The 27,097-nt window shown below is 36.0% G+C and overlaps 1 protein-coding gene across 1 annotated transcript in view; it reads left to right on the plus strand.

The window, feature by feature from the left end:
- The first annotated feature begins 3,841 nt into the window (after nt 1-3,841).
- The window catches only part of efna2b (ephrin-A2b), a 188,842-nt gene continuing 165,586 nt past the window's right edge, over nt 3,842-27,097 (plus strand). The window contains exon 1 of the mRNA XM_084100781.1: nt 3,842-4,725. Coding sequence (XP_083956907.1) covers nt 4,586-4,725 — 140 coding nt within the window. The 5' untranslated portion in view covers nt 3,842-4,585. The remainder of the gene's footprint in view (nt 4,726-27,097) is intronic.

Raw genomic sequence — 27,097 nt, forward strand, 5'->3', positions numbered from 1 at the left:
CCTGGGATATTAAATTCAGCATACTGGCTGGTCATGGAATGGAACTGCAGGCTTTCCAGCACTTTTGTGCCAGCAGGCATTTAAAGTTTACAGCAGGGCTTCATATGGGACTTGATGACCTTCACAAACTGCATCAGAGGAGGCATGACTCCAGCTGCAGAGACATTTCAAATTCAGCCATGTCCTGTGTCGGAGACATTTACTCTTACAAGGAGTAAGGGCCCCAACATTTCTGTGGTACATGGACCTTTGAAATGGTAAAAACTAGTGCAAGATGTTGTATTTTTTTGAGTTGAGAGTGTTGAAAGTGTGTTGAGGGGTTGTTAAAATGCATTGCCTGCAGTTAGGAATACTATAGCAGATGATTTCACATACAAAACCAGGTGGATCATTCCTACTACGCACTGCATTTTCATGTAATTATAGTAATTAATTAATTATCTTTCATTATAATTATTATTTTTTATTTCACCCTGAAAATCATTTATTGGAAAGATATAATTAATAAAATGCCTGAGCTGGTCTTAATACAAGTATTTCCAAATAAATACAAAACAAACATATTTATTTGTTTATAGGCCCGTCAAAGTTAAAAAGGCACTGCATAACATTAATGATCCATATTTGTAATTACAAACTTAAAAATAACAAGACTAAGTGAGGAGTAACACATCACTTGAAGCAAAACTCCTGTGGTGTGTGTGAGAAAGTGTTTGTATATTTGTGTTTTCTCTCTCTCAGCTTACAAAGTGCTCAAGTAAAGCTTTTGCTGCCGTCCGGAAAAAGTACAGCTCCGTTTGAAGCTTTATTGGAAAGGTATGCTTGTTCCCTCAAGTATAGTTTTACACACATGGTGGTTGCTGGCGTGTGCGGCAGATCTTTCAGGAAAGAAAAAACAGATGTGGCCTCTTGTCTCTGTTAGCCACATCTCTCTTCAGGCCAATATACATTTCCAACTGACTGCTTTTAAGAAAGTGACCTATTACGCTGACAGATATATTTTTCAAACATTGTCCGGGCTTGTCAAAAGATTTCCACGAGGTAGTGTAATTTGTTTGTGAACAGTTTATTAGCAGCAGCGGTAACATTTCCTCTCAGAGCATCTATTAGGGCTTTCAGAGTTTGAATATGATCGCTGATGGATCTAATGCAGCAGTGAAGGAGGCAGATAAGAGAATGTCAGAATAAAACAAAGCCAAGTGAGCAGATCCAGTCATAGGGTCAAACTCCAGTGAGTCACGCTGCCCTCTGCTGGCAAACACTTAATCTTAGGCCAAGACCCGCAGCGCAAAACCAGTAAAACTAGTGTGAATCACATTTCTTGTGAAAGTGCAAACAGTGTGAACTAGGCTGGATATTTATTTCCACTGTAACATGTCTTTGTTAAAAAAAAAGAAGAAAAAAAAAAAGATAATTCTCTTCTTATTCAGAAAGCCAGTCGGTCACATAGACACATGTTGTTTTATCAGGGAATTTGAATAATATTTTATAATAGCCAAGCATGACTTTTTTTCTGCTAGTAGGCTATTTTGAACTTTTTTTTTTTTTTTTGCCATCTGTGTGTGCTGCGTCTCCTCCTATAACATCTGTATCCTGGGTATAATGATTTCACAGTCCCCTCCACAAGTCATTAAGCACTCCATGCTCCATACATATATGCAGAACACACCCTGAATCTTTAATACATGAGCACCATTAATCTCTGTACCATCTTTAAAAGCAGAATTAAACTTTCATTTGTATTTTTCTTTCCTGTGTGTCTGTTGAGCCCCCAGCCTACTCTACTTTTTAAATATTAATCAGTGCTGAATCACACATTGTGGAGCGTCTCTCTCTCTCTCTCTCTCTCTCTCTCTCTCAGTTTTACACTAAACACAGCAACAAGCACCAACAAGCACTGGAAATACAGTACAAACAGTAATATTGTAAAATATTATTGCACTTTAAAATAGCTGTTTTCTGTTTTAATATAATTTAAAATGTAATTTATTTCTGTGATGTCAAAGCTGAATTTGCAGCATCATTACTTCTCTCATTTGATGATTTAACATGGGTAACAAACTAATGATCATATAGGATCATCATCTGTTTTTGTCCTGGACATAAAATCTAGTTTTAGGTTTTGGTATAGTTTTAGGCTTGAGCTGTTATCAACCTACAATTTCCCTCCGATTTGTGGTATAGTTATTAGGTTTAGGGATAGGTTAAGGACTATATTTATTTGACAGGAATGTTGTTCCAAGAATATGTTCTACATTTGTGCCATGAAGAACTACAGCTCATTTCAGGGTACTTTTCAAATATATGTTCCATTTCTAGATAAAAGCAAGAAATCAAGAAACTTTAAAGAAGTCAAAGATTAAAATATGAGAATTAAATGAATAAATTCTAACATGCCATTATGGATATTAAATAATTTAGGTAATAATAAAGTAATTTTCATGAGTGGAAATTACACTGTAAATTTCAATTTTACACAGAAAATGAATGTAAATGAAAATGAATGTAAATAATGCCAAACTGTTAACTGTAAATTACTTTCAAAGGCAATATACATTTTACCAAAAAAAAAAAACATTTTTTTTTTTTTTTTTTTTTTTTAATTAATAATTAACTCAGTATATCTGTCCCAGTATATAAAGTACTGGTCAAAAGTTTGGAAACATTAAGATTTTTAAATCATTTTGAAATAAATACCTTAATACAAAAATACAGTACAAACAGTAATATTGTGAAATATTATTACACTTTAAAATAGCAGTTTTCTGTTTAATATAATTTAAAATGTAATTTATGAAAAATAATTTAAATTATAATTATAATTTAAAATGAGTCTTCAATGTCACATCATCCTTCAGAAACAGTAAAATGCTGATTTTCTGCTCAATTATTATCAATTATTATTGGTGCTAATGATTAATAATGGTTCTTTTTTTATTTTTGCATGCTTGATATTTTTGTGGAAACTGTGATACATTTTTATCCAGATTCTTTGATGAATAGAAAGTTCAAAATAACAGCATTAATTTGAAATAATTCTTTTGTAACAATATAAATGTCTTTACTGTCTCTTTTGATCAATTTAATGTGTCCTTGCTGAATAAAAGTATTAATTTACTTACACCAAACCTTTGAATGACAGTGTATCATGGTTTAAAAAAAAAATATTAAGCAGCACAACAACATTGATAGTAATAATGAATGCATGTTAGAATGATTTCTGAAGCTGATGAGTGGAGTTGATGCAGAAAATTAAGCTTTACCATCATAGAAATATATTACTTTTAAAACATTAAAATAGTTATTTTAAATTGCAATAACCTACTATTTCACAATATTACTGTTTTACTATATGTTTAATCAAATAAATACCGCTTTGGTGAGCAGAAGAGACTTCTTTCAGAAACATAAAAAAATCGTAATGTTTCCAGACATTTGACTGGTACTGTATTTATCAGTACATTTTTTTTTACATTTATAAGTAAAAATTATTGTTATAATTGAATGACCATTAGGAACAGTAACATGTAAAAGTGAGGTAAAAACCGCACCGTAAAGCGTGTAATATTGTCCCTGAATTTGTACGGTAAAGATCTGGTAAGCACAGCTGGCATTTAGTTTTTACCGCAAATTTACAAAAAAAATTTCATTTATAGTGCTCATCTTACAAACAACAACATTTAAACATGTCACACAACCCACACAATCTTGCACTTATCATTCTTTATCTAATGCGAACTGTTATTAAGTTTAATTTCATATAATGGCCTTCTTAACGGCCAATATCTCCAAAGTTTCAGTGTGTAGGTCCAGGCGGTCCCTCTACAAGCAGCTCCGCCCCGCAGTCGAGGAGACAGCGAAGAGACTGAGACATGTGCTGAGAGAGACAGCGCGCTGTGGAGGCAGGACCGATCGTCTTTAGGTAGGAAACAGATAAAATGTCATTTCACACTCGCGAGAACCACTGTCTGTAAGGAGCCGCAAGTTGTTCGCGCGCAGAAGCGACATTTAAAGCGGCACACCGTCAACTTTGCGCGTGATGCGGCGCGTGTGGGTTCAGCATCGCGTCTGTGAGCGCGCCACGAGCCCGCAACCGTGATAACTTTCACATGGCAGTTCGACACTGAAGTGTTGGCTACTTTTTACTCTCATTGACTGGTGATAAAGAAGACCGACTCGGTCAGGTGGCTTAAGAGAGGAGTCTCACGGACCACGCGCATGTGTGGAGTATCAGCAGGATTTTAGAGCGCGCACGTTCGCCTGAATGGATGGTAACTATCTGGCCACTTTTTACGAGTCTGAAAAAAGTTATTTTAAAGCCACTGGAAGGAAGAATGGATGTGAAAAGCAAGCGGTATTGCAGTTTAACAAGCATTGCTTCTGAGATGGAAACATCTCAAGCTATGGAGGTCGAGATGCTGGATGGATCCTCCGTGATAAGTTCTTTCACTGAGCTTTGACTTTACTTTTATTCCTTCACAGAAGAATGTGATGCTTTTGAATAAGACTCTCACACATATGATCGTTCCCTTTAAACGCATCTATTATTAACTGAGCTTGTATTTTCTCCCTGTTAATTGACATTATGGACAAGAACTCTGTTGCATATCAGATGGAGTTGACACTTTTCATGGTCGTCTTCCTGTTTTGGGTCACCGTGTGTGCGGATGACAGTAAGATCATTTCAGACCGGTATGCTGTGTACTGGAACAGCACGAATCCCAGGTAAGAAACACCTCAGTGCATCACAAGTGAGTCAAGTTTCAACTGCTATTGCAGAGTCATGGCTAGCAGGTTTTACTCGAGTTCTTCAAAACTACAGTCAGGCCAGAGTTGTTTGGAACTTTTCCCAATATATATATATATATATATATATATATATATATATATATATATATATATATATATATATATATGTGTGTGTATATATATATATATATATATATATATATATATATATATATATATATATATATGTATGTGTGTATGTATGTATGTATGTATATATATATATATATATATATATATATATATATATATATATATATATATATACATGGCTTAATATAAACAACCCTTATTCCAGTGTTCTAGTGTCCAACTTTTTATTTTGTCTGTTTACTTTTCCCTAATTTGAAATATAGAAATAGTTGCAAATGCAATATTTAAAACATTTAAACATTATGTTGGGCTCATCTTCTATCTAGATATAAAATATATATATTTTTTTACTTGCACTTAAAGCATAATTTCATTATAATTATTTTATTATTATTTCAATTTATAATTGTATTTTATATGTCAAAGATTCAGTGCCACAACACTGCTTTTATTACCATCATTTTGAACATTTAAAAAAAAAAAAAAATCTAATTAGTTATCATGTAAATATAAATTAATTTGTGCTTTTCAACTTTTCTCCAAAATCTAAATAAAAAAACAAAAAAATCATTACCGTCACAGATTATTTTACTATCCTGAAATCCACTCGAAGGTTGCTCAGGCCATATACTCCGATCTTTATTGTAGGATGTGTGATGTATATTTTAATATCGATTAAACAATTTGGAAGTTGTTGAAAAAGCCTCCAATTGAAGAATCACCATATATTATTTTATTTTTTAAATATGTTTTTCTTTGATCATTTTTGATACAAGTTAGGTGAAGTAATTTAAATCAGTCCTAAACATCAAGGGACACTTAGGGTCTTCCATTTGAGTTTTTTTATGTGCGATTTCACTCATAAAACCATCAAGATTTTAAAACGCACACAAAAAGGCCTCACTTGGGCACTGTTTTAACAACTTGTGTGTTCTATTTAAAAGTACTTATAGGGCTTCTCACAAAATCAGCCTCTCTATGAGCATATTGTAACTTTATGGCCTCATTTATTGCACGCTTACTGTTTGACACTTGGTGTCTGTTATGAGTTACTGAGGGCTGTGTACAGTAACATTGTGTGCCTTTGGGGTGCGGGGTTGATAATCACCCAAAATATGTTAATACATGCATAGTCTGATTTCCTGTCAGCTTTTGAAGAGACTGTTATTTTGTTTACTATTCTTTCTTCATGGATGTTTCTGAGGGGGATCAGTACTGTTCATTTCATATCACCATATGGTTTAAATAGTCTAAGATGAAGCCCCCCTCTTGGAACACCCCAGCACCCCTCATCAGACCGCTCTCAAAGGCTGTTTCTGGCAGAGGACAGGGCTTTGTGTAACCACACAGTCAAACTTATACATTACATGCCACAGTTTTAACCAATTATAAGGCATTACTGAAAAGTTCACAGATGTTTGTTCTCATTAGTTCTTTGAAGAATTTCTAAAGTTCTTTTTTGAGTTCTAGATTTGTAGTTTTTGCTTTTTGTCTTTTGTAAGAACGTTTGTATTGAACTGTTTTTTTATGAAAAACAATAGCATGGAAGGAAGTTTTTTTTCCAGTTCATCTTAAAGGAAAGAATGCAGAGTTGAGTGTATAATGTATTTATTTATTTTTTAAGAAAGAGACTGCACATAGTTTAAGCCTATAAAAGGTTAATGGGCTTGATTTTTGCATTACAAGTAAATGTTTTATATGTTATATAGAATAAGTTACAATAGTAAATTATTATTTTTATTATTATTTATTAGACCCCCCCCCCCCAAAAAAATAATTAAAAAAAAAATAAAAAAATAAATAAATAAATAAAACACAAATTCATTCTCAAATCTAAAAGGAAAAAGTATTCTTTCTTTTTTTCTTTTTTTTTTAAACGTTTTCTGTCCCATATTCCATGCATCCATAGATTCAAATAATTAAAAATCTCTGATTACAGCAGATCTGGATAATTTTTTCTCTATATTTTTCCACCTGTAAGTTGTGTGTGTTTGTGTCTGCTGTGCTATGTCAGAGCAGTGAAATGTTTGTTCAGCTAAACTGAGATGGGTCTTCCCTCTGTGTGTGTGTGTGTGTGTGTGTGTGTGAGAGAGAGAGAGCTCAGGGAAAAGGCATCTCTATTATTAGGCTGGAGAGTTTTTAACCCGTACTATTGATTTTTACCGGTCAGCCAGTAAATCAATGATATGTATCAGTTCTTCCAGGTTTGGATGGTCAGAAACGCAGAGCAGATATGCATTGTAGCTCCATTGATTTGCATTGGTTGTTTGCAAACCTGGAAAACTGAAATTCGAGTTTGCGGGCTCATTCTGAGCTGTGGTTTTCTAGCACGTCACCATAAAAGCGAGCTGTGCCGTCTGGTGTGGTTTGAGTCAGGTCTCGACTGTTTGAGTCTGTTGTGTGGCTCAATTAGAAGTGTGAGACTGAAATGACTTGTGCTAAATGACCCCAATCAGAGCATAAATAAATACACTGAAATACATTTCTGCTCTTTATGAGTTCAGCCCTGAGGTGTCGATTTAACCCTTGTGGCTTTACGGTGAGGTCCACGAGGAGACTGGTGACTTATAAAGAGCATTTAGGGTGAAATGTGAGTTTTCACATAGGTACCCCATCATGCAGCACTTTGGAACCGTTTCAGAATGGAGCTGTTCAGATCCGAAGAGTAATCTTTGTGATTACATTTTTGAGTGGAGCAGCTAAATAGTTAGTGAATGCTTTTGTGTATAAAGTTTAGTTTTTAAGCTATTTAGCAGGCGCTCTTATCTGTAGAGACTTAGAAAGAAGACTTTAGTTTAATTTGTGAACTGCTGAGAACTACATGACATGTCCTATTATTGATGTTTTGTTAAGCGTTGCAAAAATGTTTTATTTTTGTAGTTTGGCACTTTTAGTTATTTTTTTTTATTGCTATTATTATTATTAAATAATAATTCTTTATTTTAATTAATTAATGAAAGGAAATATTTTATTGGATTTATTTTTTCCCCGTGCCATAACGAATAAAGATTTTTCTGATTTTTCTAAGCGACTCATAAAAATCCTGTTATGAAATGTTAATTTTCATTATTAAATATCAATTTGCTATAATAAGAGCCCATGGTTCTGGTAGGGAAGCATTTCTTTCTTTATATGTTTTTTTTTTTACTTTCTCACTCTTTGGCATAGTGTAATTGGTTCCTCAAGGTTATGAGGGATGCCTAGTGTCAGATGACTTCTGTATGAGGGCAAGACACAGATATGACTGTCTGAATCCACATGGATTTTATTCTCTTAGGGTCATTAACCTCTATTGTGATTGGTATGCTTGAAATTAATGACTTCAAGCTTGACCTTGGATGCTCGTGTCAAACTTCAGCTCCTGTAGGTGGCATTGCACCACATTCTGCCCCAGTTTACGGATTTGTCCGCCATTTTGTGAACCCTCACGCTTGCATCTGGATTATGGTGCAAGACGAAGACAAAAAATGGAGTATGGGGTTAATTCAGTCATACTATGAGAACTAACCAGATTTTTTTTTTTTTTTTTACTAATTTTGAGGTTTATCACCTAGGGCATTATTTTGAAACTATTAGTATATTATTGACAGTTATAATTTAGTTATCATTTTCATATTTATCTAGCATAGAGTGTTGAAAAAATGTATGTGCTAAATGTACTTGCATTTATTGTAGTGACAAATTATCGTTACGGTAAAGCATCTGTTATTCAGACATGCGTTCTTGAATTTGTTCAAGATTTTGTGTTGTTCGCTTAAACAACACAGTTCATAACACAGTTCTTTAGCAAACAAGTGTGCTGATTTTTTTTAATCTAATTTATCTCTCTATGGCAAGTCATATAAATACCCAGTGCCCAGTTTATTGTGCCTGACATTAATTGATTTTTCTGTTTTAAGCAGCACTTAGAGTTCAGTCAGCTTCCACTTCTTTGTTTGTGCATTCTTTCCGTATGTGTTTATAATTCATTTCTGGGCAGCTGGAGGGTGGCAATTTACAGTCTGCTTTCATCTAGACAGAAATACCTCAAATTTCACAATGCATGACCGAGTGTTTCTTCTGCTAAGACTGTGACCTGCCGTCCCGAGGGTTGGGGGAACAATTTAGCCTCTTTGTAGGAAAACACTTTGAGAGAAAACCCATTCCAACCACCAAATTGTCGTCCATCCCGTGACTTATTGCAACTTTAGCATGAGATCGCTGTTTTGTTCGGTGGTTTAATCAAATTAACTCATCCATTAAAGTGTATAAATATAATCATTGTTTTTTTCCCAGCGACCCTCGTCCATTAATACGCAGTAACTACAGTGAGGGAAAGCACTTAAACTGACAGCGCTCTGGGCACAGTGAATTCGTTAGTTTGGAAATCAGATTACAGTGGGAATGGCAGTCAGCTGTGTCCACTTGCTAAAACAACAGTGCATCTTTTAAGATGGGTGCATGGAGTCACGCAGCCTCACTGGTGCTTTGTTTCTATGAGATTACGGGCTACTTCTGTTGGAGAACTGTAGGAAGAAATTCAGTTACTGGGGTCTGTAGGTCAGCGATTATTATAGCTATAATGCTTCCATTCTGTTATTGATGTTTACCGCTGGACTTCAGATTCATCTGCTAATGATTATCAATGACAGAATGTTTCATGAGACCTTTGTTCTCTAAATACATGAACCAAAAAGGGAATTGAGCCCTTGTCGGCAGTAAATGATGCAAATGGTCTAACGCCATATTGCATCAAAAGGCTCCAACATGTAATTAAAGATTAAAGTTGCCGCATGGTTTCAACATAAAACGACTATGAAATAGAAATTTTGTAATCAGTAATCTAGGTTCAAAGTTTCGTTGAGTAAAATGACGACTCATCGGCGTATTTCATTTTCAGCATTAATCAAAGTTATATTACCTTAGGTTGGAATAAAACATCCCACTGTGCCAGTCACTGAATGGTGGAAACGGTCGTGCTTCTCTAAATTTGTATTGCAGGAGTAACATAACCCTCTCCGCCATTATCTGCACTGTCCTGCCCCCCACCCTGCAACAAGATGACTGCTCATACCTGAACATTTGCACAGATGTGACATTCTTTGCAAACAACTCAAAAAACTTCAGTGTACAAACAGACAATATAGACAAAAATCAATGTTTGTTTGTATTTTGAAGCGAAATATTTTAAGCTAGTTTATGTTTACGCCTGATATGTTTTGTTAAAAAAATACCCGGTAGTGATATTGTTGTATAGTGTGTAAGTTTTATATATCAAACATGGTGCTTATTTTTTTTTAAACAGTGATTTATTTATCTTTAATTGTTTTGTTGTAAGGTATATTCATTTTTCTTTGTCTGCTTTCAAAACGTTTGAAATCACTCTGTTTAGAACGTCAACTCTTTTATAGAAAGCAGCAGCCAAAATGCTTTCTGTGCAGGCACTATGACAGTCAATTTTCACGCTTGTTCTCTGCGGTGGACACAAACCAGAATTCATTCTCAGGACCTTACAGGGCACCTTATCACCCCTGCGTCCTCACCTCTTTGTGTGGCAGTTTATTTTTGTCTGTTTTTATACCCAGCAACAGCCCCAATCACAGCGTCACCCTGCCTTCTGTATTACTCATAAATTTTAATGCCTGACCCACATTCACGTAGCACATTGGCAGTCACGTGCATCCAGGGAACTCAAACTTGGTTTGAGGTAGGTGCTCGTTCATGGGTGGATCTTTCCCTCAACGGAAGAGAAAACGGAAGATTTCAAAGCAGCATTGCATGCTGGCTTTGGTTTAAATAGCAAATCTGAGGACTAGATGTTTGTTTAAATATCTTCTTGTCGTTCTTTTATCCAGGTGCTATTGGGTTCTCGGTCAAGTTAGCTCGGGACGCTCCTCTCTCTCAGGACCAAGGCCTTTCTCATTTAGTGTACAGTATTTATGAGACACAGAGTGCCAGAAAGCCCTCCCTCAGATGGGATTGTTTTTAAGCGAAGTGAGATCACCAAAACCACTTTCTCTTTCTTGTATTGTGGGCCGAATGAGCTTTTAAGTTAATTTATTTTTTAAACAAATTATTTGTTTTCTTAATTTCTTTTCCTTAATATTAATTACACTGATTTCATGTTTGTGTTTTAGAAATATATGTAATCACATTTCTTGAAAAACTAATTTAAGGCACCAGGCATCACATTGTTTAATTTATTCACTGTCTTAATTCGGCTGGAACTGTAGTTTAGTTCTGTTGACCCACATACAGTCGGCTCATTATGTCTATCCACAAACTCCTCATTTCTCTCCTCGAGTGATTTTTATTTGGAAATACGCTCCGCTCTCTGCTAGGAAAGGGAGGGTGATTTTATGTCTCAAACCTAATTTGTGAAATTGCTTGTACATAGCCAGTTTTTTTTTTTTTTTTTTTTTACGGGAGTCTTATATGTTATAATACTTAAAATACCTGATGTTATTCATCTGTGCTATAACTGAAAATTAAAGACATGCACTATACAGTGCACATTATATGGTAGCAGAAAGAGAATTATGGGAAAATATATTCTCTGAAAAAAAGAAAGAAAAAAAGCCAGTGCCGAATTATTTTTATTTTGACATGATTATTCAGTATTAACATGGTCAAAGTACAGTGCACTTCCTGAGAAAAATAAAGATACAATCATTTGTCAAACGATCCTCAAAAACATTGTTACATGGGTTTTGCTTCATAAGTTTATCATAAGGTGTCAGACGTATTCAGTCTGAATCGAGCAGTGCCGTCTTTTGTACTATTCTGTGCCTTTTCCTGATTATTATTTAAATGTATTTTTATTTTTTTATTTTTTTTATAATGTTAAACTTTTTACTCTTCCGCACTAAGTAATTAAGTTTTACTGCCGTAATAATTGCCAAAACGACAGAAAAAATGCTCATTGCTATAAAAAAGAAACCGCATATGCTACATAAAGGTATTTATAAAATATTATTTTATTTTGTGTGGAACGCATGTGAATTTGAAATTATGCAGAATCCTCAATTATAATTCACACTATGGATATATAAAATACTCACAATATAAAATATTTTTTATAAATATTCACATTTATGGAGAGAGATTTTATGCATTAGTTATTTTTATTCATTAAATATGTTTCATATAATTTAATATTTTATGTACATTAAAATCACAAGCAAGATAATTTGACATGAAAGTGCCCACTTACAAAGTGGCTCACAAATATATTTAAAATATATTTCTCAGTTGGGAAAACTGAATATACTTGAATATTTTACTAAATGATAGGCCTACATATCATTAAATAAGAATATCATACCACCTGGATTTTGACAAAACTCGAAATGTCTCAGCTGTGTAAAATTTGAGTAATTAAGTTTAGGAGAATATGATTCCTGATGCTGGAGCCTCCAGGTGACTTTTATTTGATCTAAAAACATTTTATTTAGTCTGTTTTGCATGTGACTCCATCTCCCTGAAGCCAAATTAGTGCTGATGTGTTTAGTTGATTCACCTGTTTTCACTTTGCAAATGTCTTCTTTTCACCAATGGGGTGAAAAGCCACTGAACACATGGTTCTGTCTTCAAGTGAGAGGGAGGAGCTGCCCACACATCTCAGTAGGCCTTGACCTTCAAATAACTCCACATTTCTAAAGGAAAAGAATAGGAAAGCATGTGAGAAGTGGAACATTGCCTCCTTAGTCATCTGGGAGTTTTCTCTCTTGAACTGCAGATACGTCAAACCTGTCATTCTTGCAGAACCAGAGAAAAGCCCTCTTATGCAGGGAATGTGTTGGCAGAGTAGGGACTTGGGTTTGGGACCAATCCATGAAAGAAAATTGCCGACCCTTACCCTAAATATCTGCTGCACGCCCACTGCCAGGGTTAGTGTTTTTAAATGCATATCTGTATCACCTCATGCTCTCCATGCACTGCAAACCATGCGGTTTGATGAACTCAGCCGGAATCTGTAGCTATGCTTAGCACTGACAGATCCTGCTCAGCATTTACTTAGAAAAGCTGAATTAAGCAGTAATTCTAAAAATAACTTTAATTTGAGCAATAACATGTTTGCTATAAATGAACATAAACATTACGTACAGTTAAAATCCAATATTTATTCAGCAAATAAACATTTTGTTTTGTTTGGTTTTTAAAACAAATTAGTTTGGGATAGACTTGTGAATAAAAAATAAAAATAAAAAAAAATAATAAAACTATTAAAACATGGTACATAATAGTTTCTGTAGGTCTAAATCTTTTATTTCATGAAATTAACATTGATAATATTAGTAGACGGAGAGTAACATGGCATATTGTTTAATGTCAAATGTAGGAGACTGTTGATGCTCAATAACTGTATGCGTTGTTGACTATGTAGGAAGATATTATGATATTGCTGAATTCAGGTTTAATCCTTTAGTTGGGGTAACTATATTAATAATTAAGACATTCATAAATAAATTATATTATACCTGTATATTGTTGTATTTTTGCAGTGGGTTTGTGTGGTGTTACTTAATGTTTTTAATTATTTTTTAATTTTTTTCAATAAGTACAGAAATGCAGCCCAAAAAAGACAATCACGCCTCCAACTGAACCCCCAGAAAAAAAAAAAGATGGAATTTTTGATGTCTTCTGATGACAGGGTTCTGCGAGAGAGGCTGTGGTTGAAATCGACTAATAATGACAAGACTATAACATAACTTTGTGAGCTTATTTGCCAACCAGATATTTACAAGTTATTGTGAAGAATGGGGCTAGTTATCAAGCTTTTTACTCCCGTGAATATATTTATTCAGAGTAGGTGTATTTTTGAAAGTTAATTTCTATACAGGCTATAACATTTTTTTTTGTTGTTGTGCAATGCACAGCTTAAAAAAAAGTAGTGTGCACAAAAATATTATAATATTTGACTTGAAACGTCTACAGATCCAAATTTAGGAAATTACCCACTCGACATCTGCCATATACTATACATGACTCTAATTATAAAAATACACTTTCCTTCCCAAAGGGAGAACTTTCCTGATGTTTGTTACACCCGTATGTTTGTTACAGTGAAGATCAGTTAGTTTTCTCTGCTTGTTTTGTGAAAGGCAAAGAGACAGTAAAATACACGGAAAGAGAGAGCACGCGGTTCAGCCTTTTTATGGTGCATGATGGGTAGGATGATTGAGCTGTGTGCGGGTGGCACTGCATATGCCCGAAACAGCCTCAAAAATGCCTCGGCTGCCTCCAAATGTAGGTTACTGTGACAGGCAAAGCAAAAAAATTAATTCTCACAAGCCTGCAGTGATGCTATGGTACCTTTGGCCCATGTGTTATAATGTAACTCTTGGAAATACATACTTGGAGTTTTAATGTAACCTTTGAATTAATTTGGTAAGAAAAAAAATGTTCTCTACGGAAAATTGTTATAATATTGCTAAATATTAAGATTTCTAAAGTGCGTTGTGGTTTAAGCGTACAGGAACATGGGGCCAAGGCTGCAGTGCAAGGGACAATTGCATTTCAGTTATATATACCTATATTTTTTTCTACACCATTGGAAATAAATTGCATTGGTTGATTCAGCTTCAGCAGGCCAGTGTGTTCAGTCCAGATTTGCGCTGAAAAGAAGCGTTGCATAAAAACCCATTGACAGAAGCTAGAGAAGTACTTATCTTGCACATTTCCACGGCATATACTGTACGTTATTCTGCCATGAAATGGCTAATCCCGGCACAGGTGTGATCACGGATTGATGTCTCACCTTTTGCGCTGTGAACGAGCCAGCTGCTGATCAGGACACAGGAAGATTACCTGGGCAGTGTTGTGAGTTTAAACAGGATTAGCCATTTCAACTCAGGTGCTACGCTAACAGGATTATAGACTTACTTCACTGCACCATCCCAGCTTCCAGTTGTAGTCCAAAACAAAGGTATGTTTGACACACCACACATTACTGTTGTCGACAAACATTTGGCCACACGCTTAGTGTTTGTCTTTTGATGATCAAATACTTTTTAGCATTCCAATGTAGTATGCTAACTACAAGTAAGACATTAATAAGTTGATTCCCCTGAAAAGTGTAAACACACTGTCTCTGAGGTAATATAAAAACAAATTCTGTTTGTGAACTCTGACCAGCATGACATAGCAACAGTGGATCACCCAATGGCGTGAGTTCGGGGGTGAGGCTGTCTGTTATTTTGACCAATGAGAGACATGGGTGACTTGTTTGAAAACAGTTGTTATTTTCTATAAATAAATTCTGTTTGGTGAGGCTAGTTGCACAAATCTGTCATACTTTAGCTTGAACATACCCTGATTAACATTATATTAGTTTTTAAATGAACTGGATATTACTGTTTGGATGGATTTTAGCGAATGAGACAGATTCTCAGCCCTGATCTCAACATGATATTCTGGTTATGATTATTATCACATGCTTCATGTTCTGTGTGACAAGGGTTGATGACAACCCGCAGGACTTTGGTCTGTTCAAGGCCAAACAGAGAGAAAATCCCAAGAAGGATGTATTTTTAATCCAAGGATTTTGTCTTGAAAAGCCAAACTTCTCCAGAGGGCTTTGAGGTTCCTCCAGAATTCCACGGCTCCTCAGCCACGTCTCATGGGGGAGGAAAGAAACTGCATGTCTACTGATAAAGAAAGATTAGTGTTGGAAATTAATTATTGTGAAAATAATTTTATTGTCATGTTTGAAGTCTTAAATGACATTCGTTCATGCAATATGTTGCACAAGCCAGTATTGGTTAAATATTGCAGTGGTTCTTTGATTATTAAAAAATAAGTCTTTTTTTTTGTTTGTTTGTTTTCTGGTCAACCATTGTTACAAATCTGATGTAGTTACAGTTGTGGTCAGAATAATTGGCACCCCTGGTAAATATGATCAAAGATGGCTGTAAAATAAATCTGCAATGTTTATGCTTTTGATCTTTCAAAAAATTTGCAAAAATCTAACCTTTCATTGAAGTAAAATAATTGAAAGTGGGGGAAAATCACAATATGAAATAAATGTTTTTTTTTTCTCCAAAACACATTGGCCATAATTATTGGTACCCTTTTATTTAATACTTTTTTGCAACCTCCTTTACCAAGATAACAAGAGTTTTATCCTATAATGCCTGATGAGTTTGGAGAACACCTGACAAGAGATTAGAGACCATTCCTCCTTACAGAATCTCTCCAGATCCTTGTTGGTGCTTCTTCTCTTCAGTTCATCCCACTCATTTTCTATAGGGTTCAGTTTAGGGGACTGGGACGGTCATGGCAGAAGCTTCATTTTGTGATAAGTGACAAATTTTTGTGTTGATTTTGATGTTTGTTTTGGATTGTTGTTTTGGCCCATTATAATATTTCTAGCAGAGGCTGTCAGGTTTTGATTTTTTTATATGTTGGTATTTGCTACAATCCATGATACCATGTATCTGAAGATTTCCAGGACCTTCAGCAAAACAAATAGGTCCACAACATTAAAGATCCAGCAGTATATTTTACTGTGTTCATGGGGTACTTTTTATCCCTGTTTGCACCAATGAATTTTTTTTATTTATTTAATCTGACCATAGAATCCGGTCCCTTTTAAAGATCCAGTCTGACAACTGAATATGCTGAATTTTTGGATGAGTGAGGAGGACTTTTATTGAAACCCTCCCAAATAACATGTGGTGATGTAGGGGTTGTTTTATTTATTTTTATTTTTTTAGGCTTTCTGACCCCAAGACTCAATTTATCTCTGCAATTCTCCATCTGTGATCCTTGAAGAGTCTTTGGCCACTCAAACTTTCCTCCTCGCCGTGCATTAAGACAATATAGACACGTCCTCTTCCAGGCAGATTTGTAACATCTTTGATTGGAACTTCTTAATTATTACCCTGATGGTGGAAATGGGATTTTTCAATGCTTTAGCTATTTTCTTACAGCCACTTTCTTTTTGTGAAGCTCAACAATCTTTTGCTGTACATCAGAACTATATTCTTTGGTTTTACCCATTGTGATGGATGATTAAGGAAATTTGGCCTTTGTGTTTTCTCATATTTTTACTCCCGTGAAACAAGAAGTCATAGCTAGACAATTTCATGTTCCTAGTCAAAAAAACATTTATTTCATGATATGATTTCCCCCGACTTTCAATTCTTTTACTTCAATGAAAGGTTTGTTTTTTTGCATTTTTTTTTTAATGAGAGATCAAAAGGATAAACAATGCTGATTTATTTTTACAGCCATCTTTAATCATCTTTACCAGGGGTGCCAATAATTCTGACCACAACTGTATGACTGTGTTGTACATGATTATGTAGCATTTGATACTATGGTGATGGGAAAAGTTTTTTTTAACACCAAAAAGTACACTGTCTATTCATCTACTCTACAGTTTAACCAAAGCACTGTGTAACGATATATTCATTTGATGTTTTTCCCAATTCCACATGGGAACTATTCTCTCTTTTTTTTGTACTAAAACATCCCTGATCCAGATCTCACAGACGGCATCTCTAAATCATGTGTCTGACAGGTAAAGGGCACTTAACAGGGCAAGCTGGAATTCATCAAAGCAATCGTTTTAATGGTAAGCCATTCCTCGATTCTCTTTGTGTCTTTTCCAACCAATTACAATGAAGAGAAATAATATATATTTTTAATTGTTATTATTAACATTTCACTCTAATGCTAACATTTCTGTAAGACAGTTACTTTATAAAGTAATAAAAAAAAAAAATATCATTGCTGGCAGAAAACTCTCCATATTTCAACATTTTATTTTTTCTTTATAAATCATTAGCTACTATTGGTCCCCTATTTTGCTGTCTGTGGGTTTTGCAAATATTTAACAAATGAAAAGAGCTTGTGACTAAACCTTGTAACTCCATTGGCCTCTCAAACTCCACCCTCCTCAAAATTGAATGCATTGCAAACAAGCAGAAACGATCCAAAAATGTGTGTAGCACTTCAAAGGTAAATAAAGAACTGTTTGTTTGTATAAGTACAGCTCTTTCTTTCTTACTCAAGAAACACTATATATAAAGACTAAAGTTTCATGTATTTTTTTTTAAGCGGTGAAGAGTGTCTTAGTCTAGCATTTGTCGTCGAGTCATAGCCAATGCTGTCTTAAATAGCCTGTGTGTAGCACTTTATCTTTTTATAACATGAGATTTTGACCAAATGACAGAAAAAACGGTGCGCCCACATAGCTATAGCTACAATAACCTTCATAACCTGTTGATGCGGATGTAAGTTGCCTCAGATGCGGCCATTCTAATAACTGAAAAAAAGAAAACATGACATTCGCTGGTCAAAAACTTTGTAACTTTGTTTGAGCTTGATTGTTGTAAAATTTAAATAATATAATGACTCATGCAAGTAAATGATCATAATGACGCAATATCAACTTTGACAACACAGTGTTTATTTATTTTTAAAATAGAGGGGTTTTTTCCATTTCTTGAGAAGTAGCAGTTTTGGTCATACAAGGTTTCCGACCGACAGCGGGCAGGGTTTGGGTTTGGGTTTGGGGTTGGGAAGGCAAAAATTTATTTTGCCTCTGTCATAATATGTAAATCCATAAATCCGTCCCTGCACAAAGATATGAATATTGACACAGACTTTCTTAATTTTAAAGCGTGCCCTTTTCCCCTTTTTTATATATTTTCAAATCATGCATTGATGCGTTTTTACACTCTTAAGCATTCACTTTGCCTTCACATTTGAACAGCAGCAGATTTTTGTCAGGTACCAAAATTTAGTATCTGTGTATGTTAGCAATACAGAGGAACAGTTGGAGTTGGTTTATTCAGTTCTTCTTTAAACTTGCATGGAAATGTACAAAACTTCTGAACGTAACCTTTCATCATCTGTAGTTTGACCCAGATAGTTAATTATGATGGAGAATTCTCTCCAACGCTGAGGGCAGTCACAAGGTCAAATGAACGATCCATTTCTATCCCTTTTCTTCCAGATGTTTGGAGTTCAGTGACAATGGCAACAATCACAGGAGATTCAGTGTCATTAACCTCTTATTCCATCACCATTAACCCTCCGGTGAAGAAAAAATCTAAACCAAACACATCAGTGAGACACATAATCTGTCTATATTGCTGTCAGTTCATAATGTCTTATTTTTAGGTCACGCAGATGTGCTGTTTCATCATGGTGTGTGTGTGTGTGTGTGTGTGTGTGTGTGTGTGCGCGTGTTTGGAAAAATATTGTCAACACTGATAGCTCTATTCCTAAACTTAGTGAGCTGCCTTGTTTCATATGGCCTACATAGGCAAATGATTTGTAAGGCAGCATCCTAACAAAAATGCAAAAATGCAACCTCTTACTTGTTTGTTTTGGAATGCTCTTCATGGAAAAATAGGTAAAGGAATAATACATATATTCTAAAAATAATAAGTATATGCAGCACACACAAATGTTAAAATAAAATAGATAAATAGGGATGCGCTGATAATAAAATTCTGGCCAAAACATTTTATTTTATGGCCGATAATAATAGTAAATAGCAGATTATCACAATTCTATACTCTTTTTTTCACGCACACACACACACACACACACACACACACACACACACACACACACACACACACACACACACACACACAAATCTGTGCTTTTAAAGATTAGTGTTAGATTCAAAGGTTTGGAGATGATTTTGTTATATTTTTGCATTTATTTATCTTATGCATTTATTTGATCAAAAGTACAATAGAACAGTAATATTGTGAAATATTATTACAGAAATTTAATATCTTTTAAAATATAATTTATTCCTGTGATGGCAAAGCCTGTCATATGATCCATCTAATAAGGATTTATTCAAGCCTATTTTGTACTCAAGATACAATTTTCATCATTATCATCAACCATGATACAATTTTTTTTCTTTTTGGTACTGAATGATTATATGTAACTATATAACTGCAGTCTATCTATAAAAATTTCACTGCATTCTGGTGAAGAACAATACTCTCATTTTTGGAGGCAGCATGGGAGGCCTTAAAATGCTAACTAGATTTTGGAAGAGCAATGTGTGTTGATGGCTCTGTTTCTGCTTCCTTACTGCATCATTAGATCATCTCTTTGTCCTGCGTCTGTTCCACATGTCTGGCTGTTCAGCGGCTCTGCATGTCAACACATCACGGTCAGCAGGATTAACCGGTTCCTCTCCATTAGAGAGCCTCCCACTCGGACACACTGAGAGTATGACATTTGCCATTCCCGTATGCTGTAAAAACATAGCTTAATACACTCCATTACCAAGCACTCTGGGAAAATGTCTTTTTACCTCATGTAACGGTAACAGACTCTCTCTTTTTTTTTCTCGAAACCTGTAGCCAGTGGTCAAAGTAACCGTTTGCTCACTAGACAGCAGCGCACTTAGTTCTTTTGAAAAGCCACTGCCTTATGCTGCTACTTCTCAGGTCGAGGAAAGAGGGAATTTCATGGGTCATTAGCATGGTTCATAACCACGCCTTACGCTAAGGACTTTTCAAGATGTGATCTCGATGGGCCTGCATTTGATGGTATAAAAAGAAAGAGCATTTGGGGCCTCGCCTGGATGTGGGGGAAATTTCTATGCACTGAACTGCCTGCCTGGAGGGAGACCAGGAGTCAAACGGTGACTCACAGTGTGGCGAGTGATCTAAACATCCAGGAGGACTGGAAAGGTGAGAGGTCTTTTAAAACCGAGAGGAGTTCAGGGGTCGATCTTTTGGTAAGCTCTCGGTGACATCTTGAAACTTCAGCTTCAAGACCAGAATGTCTGTGCCCAGTAAGTGGACACGTTTGATGCCTTTGGAGGAACGGCAGGCTCATCCTGGTTTGATCCCTTACAGTCTCCCTTTCTAAGTGCTAGTAGGTGCTGGTGAGGTTGTTTTAATCTGTCTGCAGAATGGGCAATTAGGAAATCCTCGGAAGCACCGGGCCACTGAGCCCTTTATTGAGGAGCTCACTCCACACACAGGGATTAAATCGGCAGAGAGAGACTCTGCTGCAAGGGTCTTTTCTGCCACATTAGCTTTTACAAAAGGGATTTCAGAGGTCTAGGAACAGCAGCCCCCACCTTTGCCCCATCCTCCGTCAGAGTTCGGTGGTCGCAATTAACCGATGTTCCCATAGAAGGTGCATCTGCAGGTCCGGTCGGGATGAGGGCCCCCGTGTCCCCTGCACTACACCCTTTAGAGCTATAATTAAAGTTGAGACAACTCTTAGAACCAAAGAGATGATAGGAGGGCTAAAGGCGCTTTGTTCAAGGACTTTTTGGAGGAAATCAAGCCTTGTTGGTTGAACTAGTCTGCATGACTGATCAGCTTCAACAGACCACAGGGTGTAGATGGGCTTTGTGTGCTGGAGAAGGGGGTGGCATCAATAAAATGCATTGAGTACTACTCGGATAACTTCAAAAGCTAGTGGCTCAAACTAGCCTGTATCTAAGCTGACAGATGAAGACTAGACTTTCGTTTGTTATTTAAATGACACTTGAATAAAGCACATTTGCTTTTTTCAAGCAAAAGAGACTCTAAGACATCACAGCACCTAAAAAAGGCTAATGCGTATTTACCGGTCAGTTCAGTACTGAGGTATTGCTGTACTACAGGATTTTTTTTTTATATGTTTACTGTGTCGGAAACGAAAAGAGACATATTTTATCCATTAGACAAACTTTATTAAATCCCGGGGCACTCAGGGGAAAATAGCAGAGGGATTATTGCTCTTTTACAAACGACTAGTTTTGTATTACGATATATTTCCTCTTTAGACACTCTGAAACTTCATTCTTGGCTTTGCCGGTGTTTGTACTATGTTGAATGCTGGCCTCTGCAGTGCCGGCTTGGTTCGCAGTGGCACAGTGCACCAGGCTTTGTTAATACTGCCCTTAATCCCTGCCCTTCAGGGGGCCTTATACCCAACACCCACTCTCTTCTAAGATCAAGAGCCCTGTATAGTGGGCGACACTTTCACTGTAGAATAGCCTCAGGGTATCATTCCGGTCACAATCACATCGCCACACTGAGTTATGGCACAACTGTTAAACTTGGGCTTTTACTTGTCTGATATCTGACAGAAAACTTGAGACACTTGTAAGAGTTAGAAAACACTCCTGAGTTTAACTTGTATTATTTTGTGGTTGGCAGAGTTTTTAATGGCTGATGCAGAGGACTGGACAGCAGGGTGACTGATGGCCTGGTTGTGCCTGCAGAACACATTTTAAACAAAAGCTTCACAGAATAAAGTGAATGCCTGTCTACGTGTGTCCTGCCCCTTGGATGTTCATTTATTAAATATTTTGGCTAATTTGATGATGTACCCAGTGCAAGTTAAGTACCCTCAACTCTGTTTAACACATTTTACGCAATTTTTTTCCACCAAAAGCAGCACAGAAAATTACAGAAAAAGTCTGAAAATGGGAACAAAAGGCTGATTCTTATATACATTTTGGAACTGACACTGTGGAATGCCCACTTTAATTAATTGGCTGTTCAAGGTACAGTTATACTGACCCCAGTAATTTCAAAATATTGGACAGTTAATTGGCTTGGATGATATAATGATCTTACTGTGGTGAAGCTCAAAGTGCAAATCTGTTTGAATGGCAGTTTTGACAGGAATTTTGCTTCTGTACGTTTATCTCATATAATATCCTATTCTATTGCCTCTTCATAGTCTAAAATCAGGAATGACTTTATTTGATGGACAAGGATAGAAAATTATACAACTTTTTGTTCAGACTAATTGAGCCAATAAGGGAAAGTTTTTGTATGTTGTGAACTTTTTACAGTTTGGACCTGAAGACACAAAATGAATGTATTAATTAATTATTGGTTATTTAGACAAAATGTCATATATGGGAAGATGTTAACCTTTCTGCAAACTCCACATTATGTTATTACCACACTCCAGAAAAGAGTCATCTCTAATGAAAAACAAACAACGCTTTCTTTATTGTCTTTTGCCAACCTGTGATTTGATATACATTGCTTAATTTCTGTTGAGTAATATATACTATATATACTCATGAAAAGGAAGCATTTTTGTACCCATTGACTGTTCATTATGGATGACTTCAGATCGCTGCATGTAGCCTTTTCATAAATCATTTAAAACCAAAGAATAACTGTTGTTCATATCTTTCCCTACCCGCAGGGAATGAGACCTAGTTACACACGAGTTCGAGCTATTTGGATCCGAGTAGAAAGAAATGGAATGAATTATGCGGTGCATTTATGTAATGGCTCTTTTAAAGACATGCTTCCCTGATCAAAAAGAGCCGGTTCGACACAGCCTCTGGCCTCCCAGTACATTAAAACCATTACACTGTCAGATACGGAACCACACGCCAGTGATTGATAAGTGTTGCTTACAGTAAACACGTGTATGTACAATGTATCATTCAAACGGGGCCCCACATCCTTCTAGCTTTTTTCGAGGTTGAGGAGGGTGTTGGGAATCTGAAACATGATATTACACCTCAGAGCATTCCGTCACTCTGTACTTTTACCCTTGGCCAGAAATCATTCAAGACTTTGCCGGTGTGAATTCCCAACACTGTAACCCAAGGCTAGTGCAGAATTCTTCAACATGCATTACACAGGTGCCATTAGCCCCTGACCAAGTTTCCCTTCTGTTGGGGTTTTCTCTGTTGCTCACAGTAGAACTTTAGGAGAGTCTTCATTACAAAAACAAACAAACAAACAAATTGCTTATTGATCGGCATTAGTCTTTCTCCAAATCTGCCACTTTGGCCTCTTAGTTACTGACCATAACTGTGGTACCCATCTCTGATAGCCCATATCCTGGCAGGGAACATATTTTCTCATGTGATACTATACCACAGCCTACTGTGGGTATTTCCTCAGGAAAATCACAGCTGCGTGTGGGACTGGATGTGTTTGCATGTGTAAGAACATGTGTAATGTTTTTCCAAGTCGCCATTATTTAGAGTAATTTACTGTATATTTTCATGTGCAGTCTGATATTTGAATAATTTTTATGATATTGAAGTTTTATTGAATCAAATAAAAAAAAATGGTAAGATTTGTTTTCACTGTAAAAATATGATCAGTAAGTTATGACAACATGAGTTAAGCAATTTCAACCTTCTTTATAAGTTATACAAGATTCAATCATTTTTTTAATGTTAATATAATTTAAGTTGAAATTACTTCCAAGTTGTTTGTACTTAAAAATTTAAGGCGGCAACTTTTTTTTACAGTGTTCAAATATATCATGTCATACCAAAGAAGCTTACCTTGAGATTTTTCATTACAAACACTATATAACTGAAAAATAAATTTAACCTCTCAACAGGTCTCAAGAAGTATTTATGGTTTCAGTGCTATTTAACACTAGCCTGGCAAGCCAGACCTACATCAAGATGTTGGGTCTGGCAACTCACTATAGACGCGGCTCAATCCGAGGGGCGGGATAAACGGCTGTCTTTCAAATTCCCTCTGCACGCAATAGGACAGCGCTTCAACCAACCAGAGCGTTTTCCCAACAGCGGAGCTAGTTGATAGATTCAACTTTTGCCATATCTGGCCGGCAAAACTACGAACACATCTTCCTTTTTTTAAAGAATGACTTAAGTGCTGTTCTATGCTCTTTTCTCAAAGAAAAACTTTACTCCAAGTCCTCCAGAGTCGCGGAAAAAGCCGATTCGAAAGATGTTCGCCAGCAGCAGCCGTCATTCTTTGTTTTCAAGTAGCAGGTAACCGTCGCAACTCTGTCGTCATATGTTAAGCCTGCCCCGCCTACTCTATACACGACGTGATTGGCCTGACCCAATTTAGGTTTTTGCAGCTCCGAAAGTCAATGGAGAGTTGCTAGACTGCCCTGGCTGCAAAATACATTTTGCTGCCGCTAGGGTGCGTCTAGATTTCTAGGATAATTTAACACACATTAAAGTCGGCATTCAATTGAAGTAAAGATCTTTTTTCTTCCCTATTGTGAAGTATGTCTGAGTGAAATGGCTTCTTGAACAAGAAAACTTGTTCCTGGGACTTGATTGGATGATTGGATTGCTGATGTTAGCTATTGCTGTGATCTCATGTGAGTGAAAGGTTGTCCTGCCCTCACACGTCATCAGAAAAGAGAAGAGATGTCAAGTGCAGGAAAAATTGTTTTGATTAAAGATTAAAAGAGGACATGAATTGTAAAAAAAAAGAAAAAAAGTGCTCTTCAATATTCAAAAAAAATAAACTGTCAATATTGATTTCATGGTGATTTTAAATGATGTATTTATTCATTTAAAGTCTATGAAAAAATAAGTTGAGCTATTCCAGTTAACAATAACAATTTGTCGAGATTTTTTTATATACATTTTGTGCATATTTTTCATGTTCAAATTTAGGCTGGGTGCCTGAACCAAAAAACTGTTTGATTCCCATTGAGTTTCATCACAAACAATGTTAGTGTCCATGTTTTTAGTATCAAGCCATTCATAAGTTTAATTTCAACCAAGATGTTTGTTTGTTATAAGTCATTAACTAGAAAGTCCACCTTGACTGGCCTATTGGACAGCATAACCTTGTACATAGTAAACTCATAATCACCACTTAATACTACCACAATCCTCTGTTTATGAAATGATTTCCTCTGCAAGGGTCCATCTCCTTTGATTTCTTTTTACCTTGGCCTAAAATCCTCCTAGTTTTTCCTTTCTTTTCCCCATTTTTTTTGGGCTGCCGTACGAGCGGGGCAGAGGACGATGGTAAAGGCAGAGCAATAACAGGAGAGTTAATGGGATTATGCAAATGAGAACGCTCTTAAAGGGCCCATTTGAAGTGTTTAATGGAGATTATGGAAATGGTTCACTGGCTTCAGCATTTGGAGTGGAAATGAAAGGCGCTGGAAAGGTTTTGGGAGGAGGTTTGGTGAGTAGGGGACACAAATAAATAAATAAATCCAATGGGTCTGCTTGTCAGCATTATGGGAGGAGAAGGCAGGATGGATTGAGGGATGAGCCGACCAGGAGGAGGAGGAGGAGGAGATGGAGTGGAGAGAGCAAGATATTTGCTTGGCTCAAAGGTTATATTGCTCTTTTTTTGCGATTTGGGGCAAGAGGTTCAGTTTGCTCTCAGATTTAATATTAATGTTACAAACTCATGAAAGTTTGGAAGAACACTCACAGACCATTCATCCCAAGAAGTGTGTTTTATGCTGGGAAAATTGCGGTTCTGAACTTGGAATTAATCACGAAAGTGCAGACGATGTTGGATACCTCTCTGTGAGTGTGTGTTTGGATCTCCAGTCATGTCCAGGAGAAAAATCCTGAAGAGAGCTTATAACTGTGCTTGAAGATGGTGTTCTGCCCTTTTTTAGTCCTGTCTAGACAGACATTTGACTAAATGGCATTAAGTCTGGTTCACAACGCAGCTTATTCTGGCCAAGGACCCCTATTTAGACAGAAAGAGAACAACCAATTACAGTTGTTTTTTTATGTACTGTTTAGGAGCATGAATAATAATAGACCTGTCTTTAAAAATCACTAAAATAATGGTTTAGACATCAAGTGAGCTCAGAAAGCAAACAAACAGTTCTATTCGCTCGTCTGGATTGCCACAAAGTTTCATGAAGCCAATCAAAATATAGCTTCACTAAAAAAAAAAAAATGGTGTAGGATTTACTTTGAAACAATTTTCACTCAGGAATTGCTAGTAAATTTTACAAATAATTATATAGAAACAGCAATTAAAGTTTTAAATTAAACATGACATTTTGAAGTGAAAAAAAAAGAAATGGTATTTTCTTGTGAAAAACGTTTTTTTTTTTTTTTTACATTATACCAGAATAACCAGATGTGATGACAAGTGATTCCAAGTTTTGTGGGTAGTCTGTAGGCAAAATACAGAAAAGGCATATATTATTGATAATTACATACATTTACTTATTTGTTTACTTGAGTTGACTAAATAATACAATTGATTAGCAAACTATTTGAATCTGCATCAGCCCTACTTAACATTGTTTTTCAATTTTGGATCAATTTCACACTATTGTGAATGGACAGCGATACATGTGCACAGAGCAAATGGGGAAACATAGTCGGCCCATGCGTATACCGCATACATTTATTACTTAATAAAGTAATTGTGAAAGGATTTGGCCTTGTTAGTTAAAACTGTCCCTCTGTGGTTTTACAACAAAAATGGCTTCCAAAGTAAGCACCCCTGTGGCTAACATATTTTAATGTTGGAAAAACTGCCTCAATATTTGCATGTATTTT

The sequence above is a fragment of the Abramis brama genome, assembly GCF_963993115.1.
Source record: "Abramis brama genome assembly, chromosome: 23".
NCBI classification, from domain to species: Eukaryota; Metazoa; Chordata; class Actinopteri; order Cypriniformes; family Leuciscidae; genus Abramis; species Abramis brama.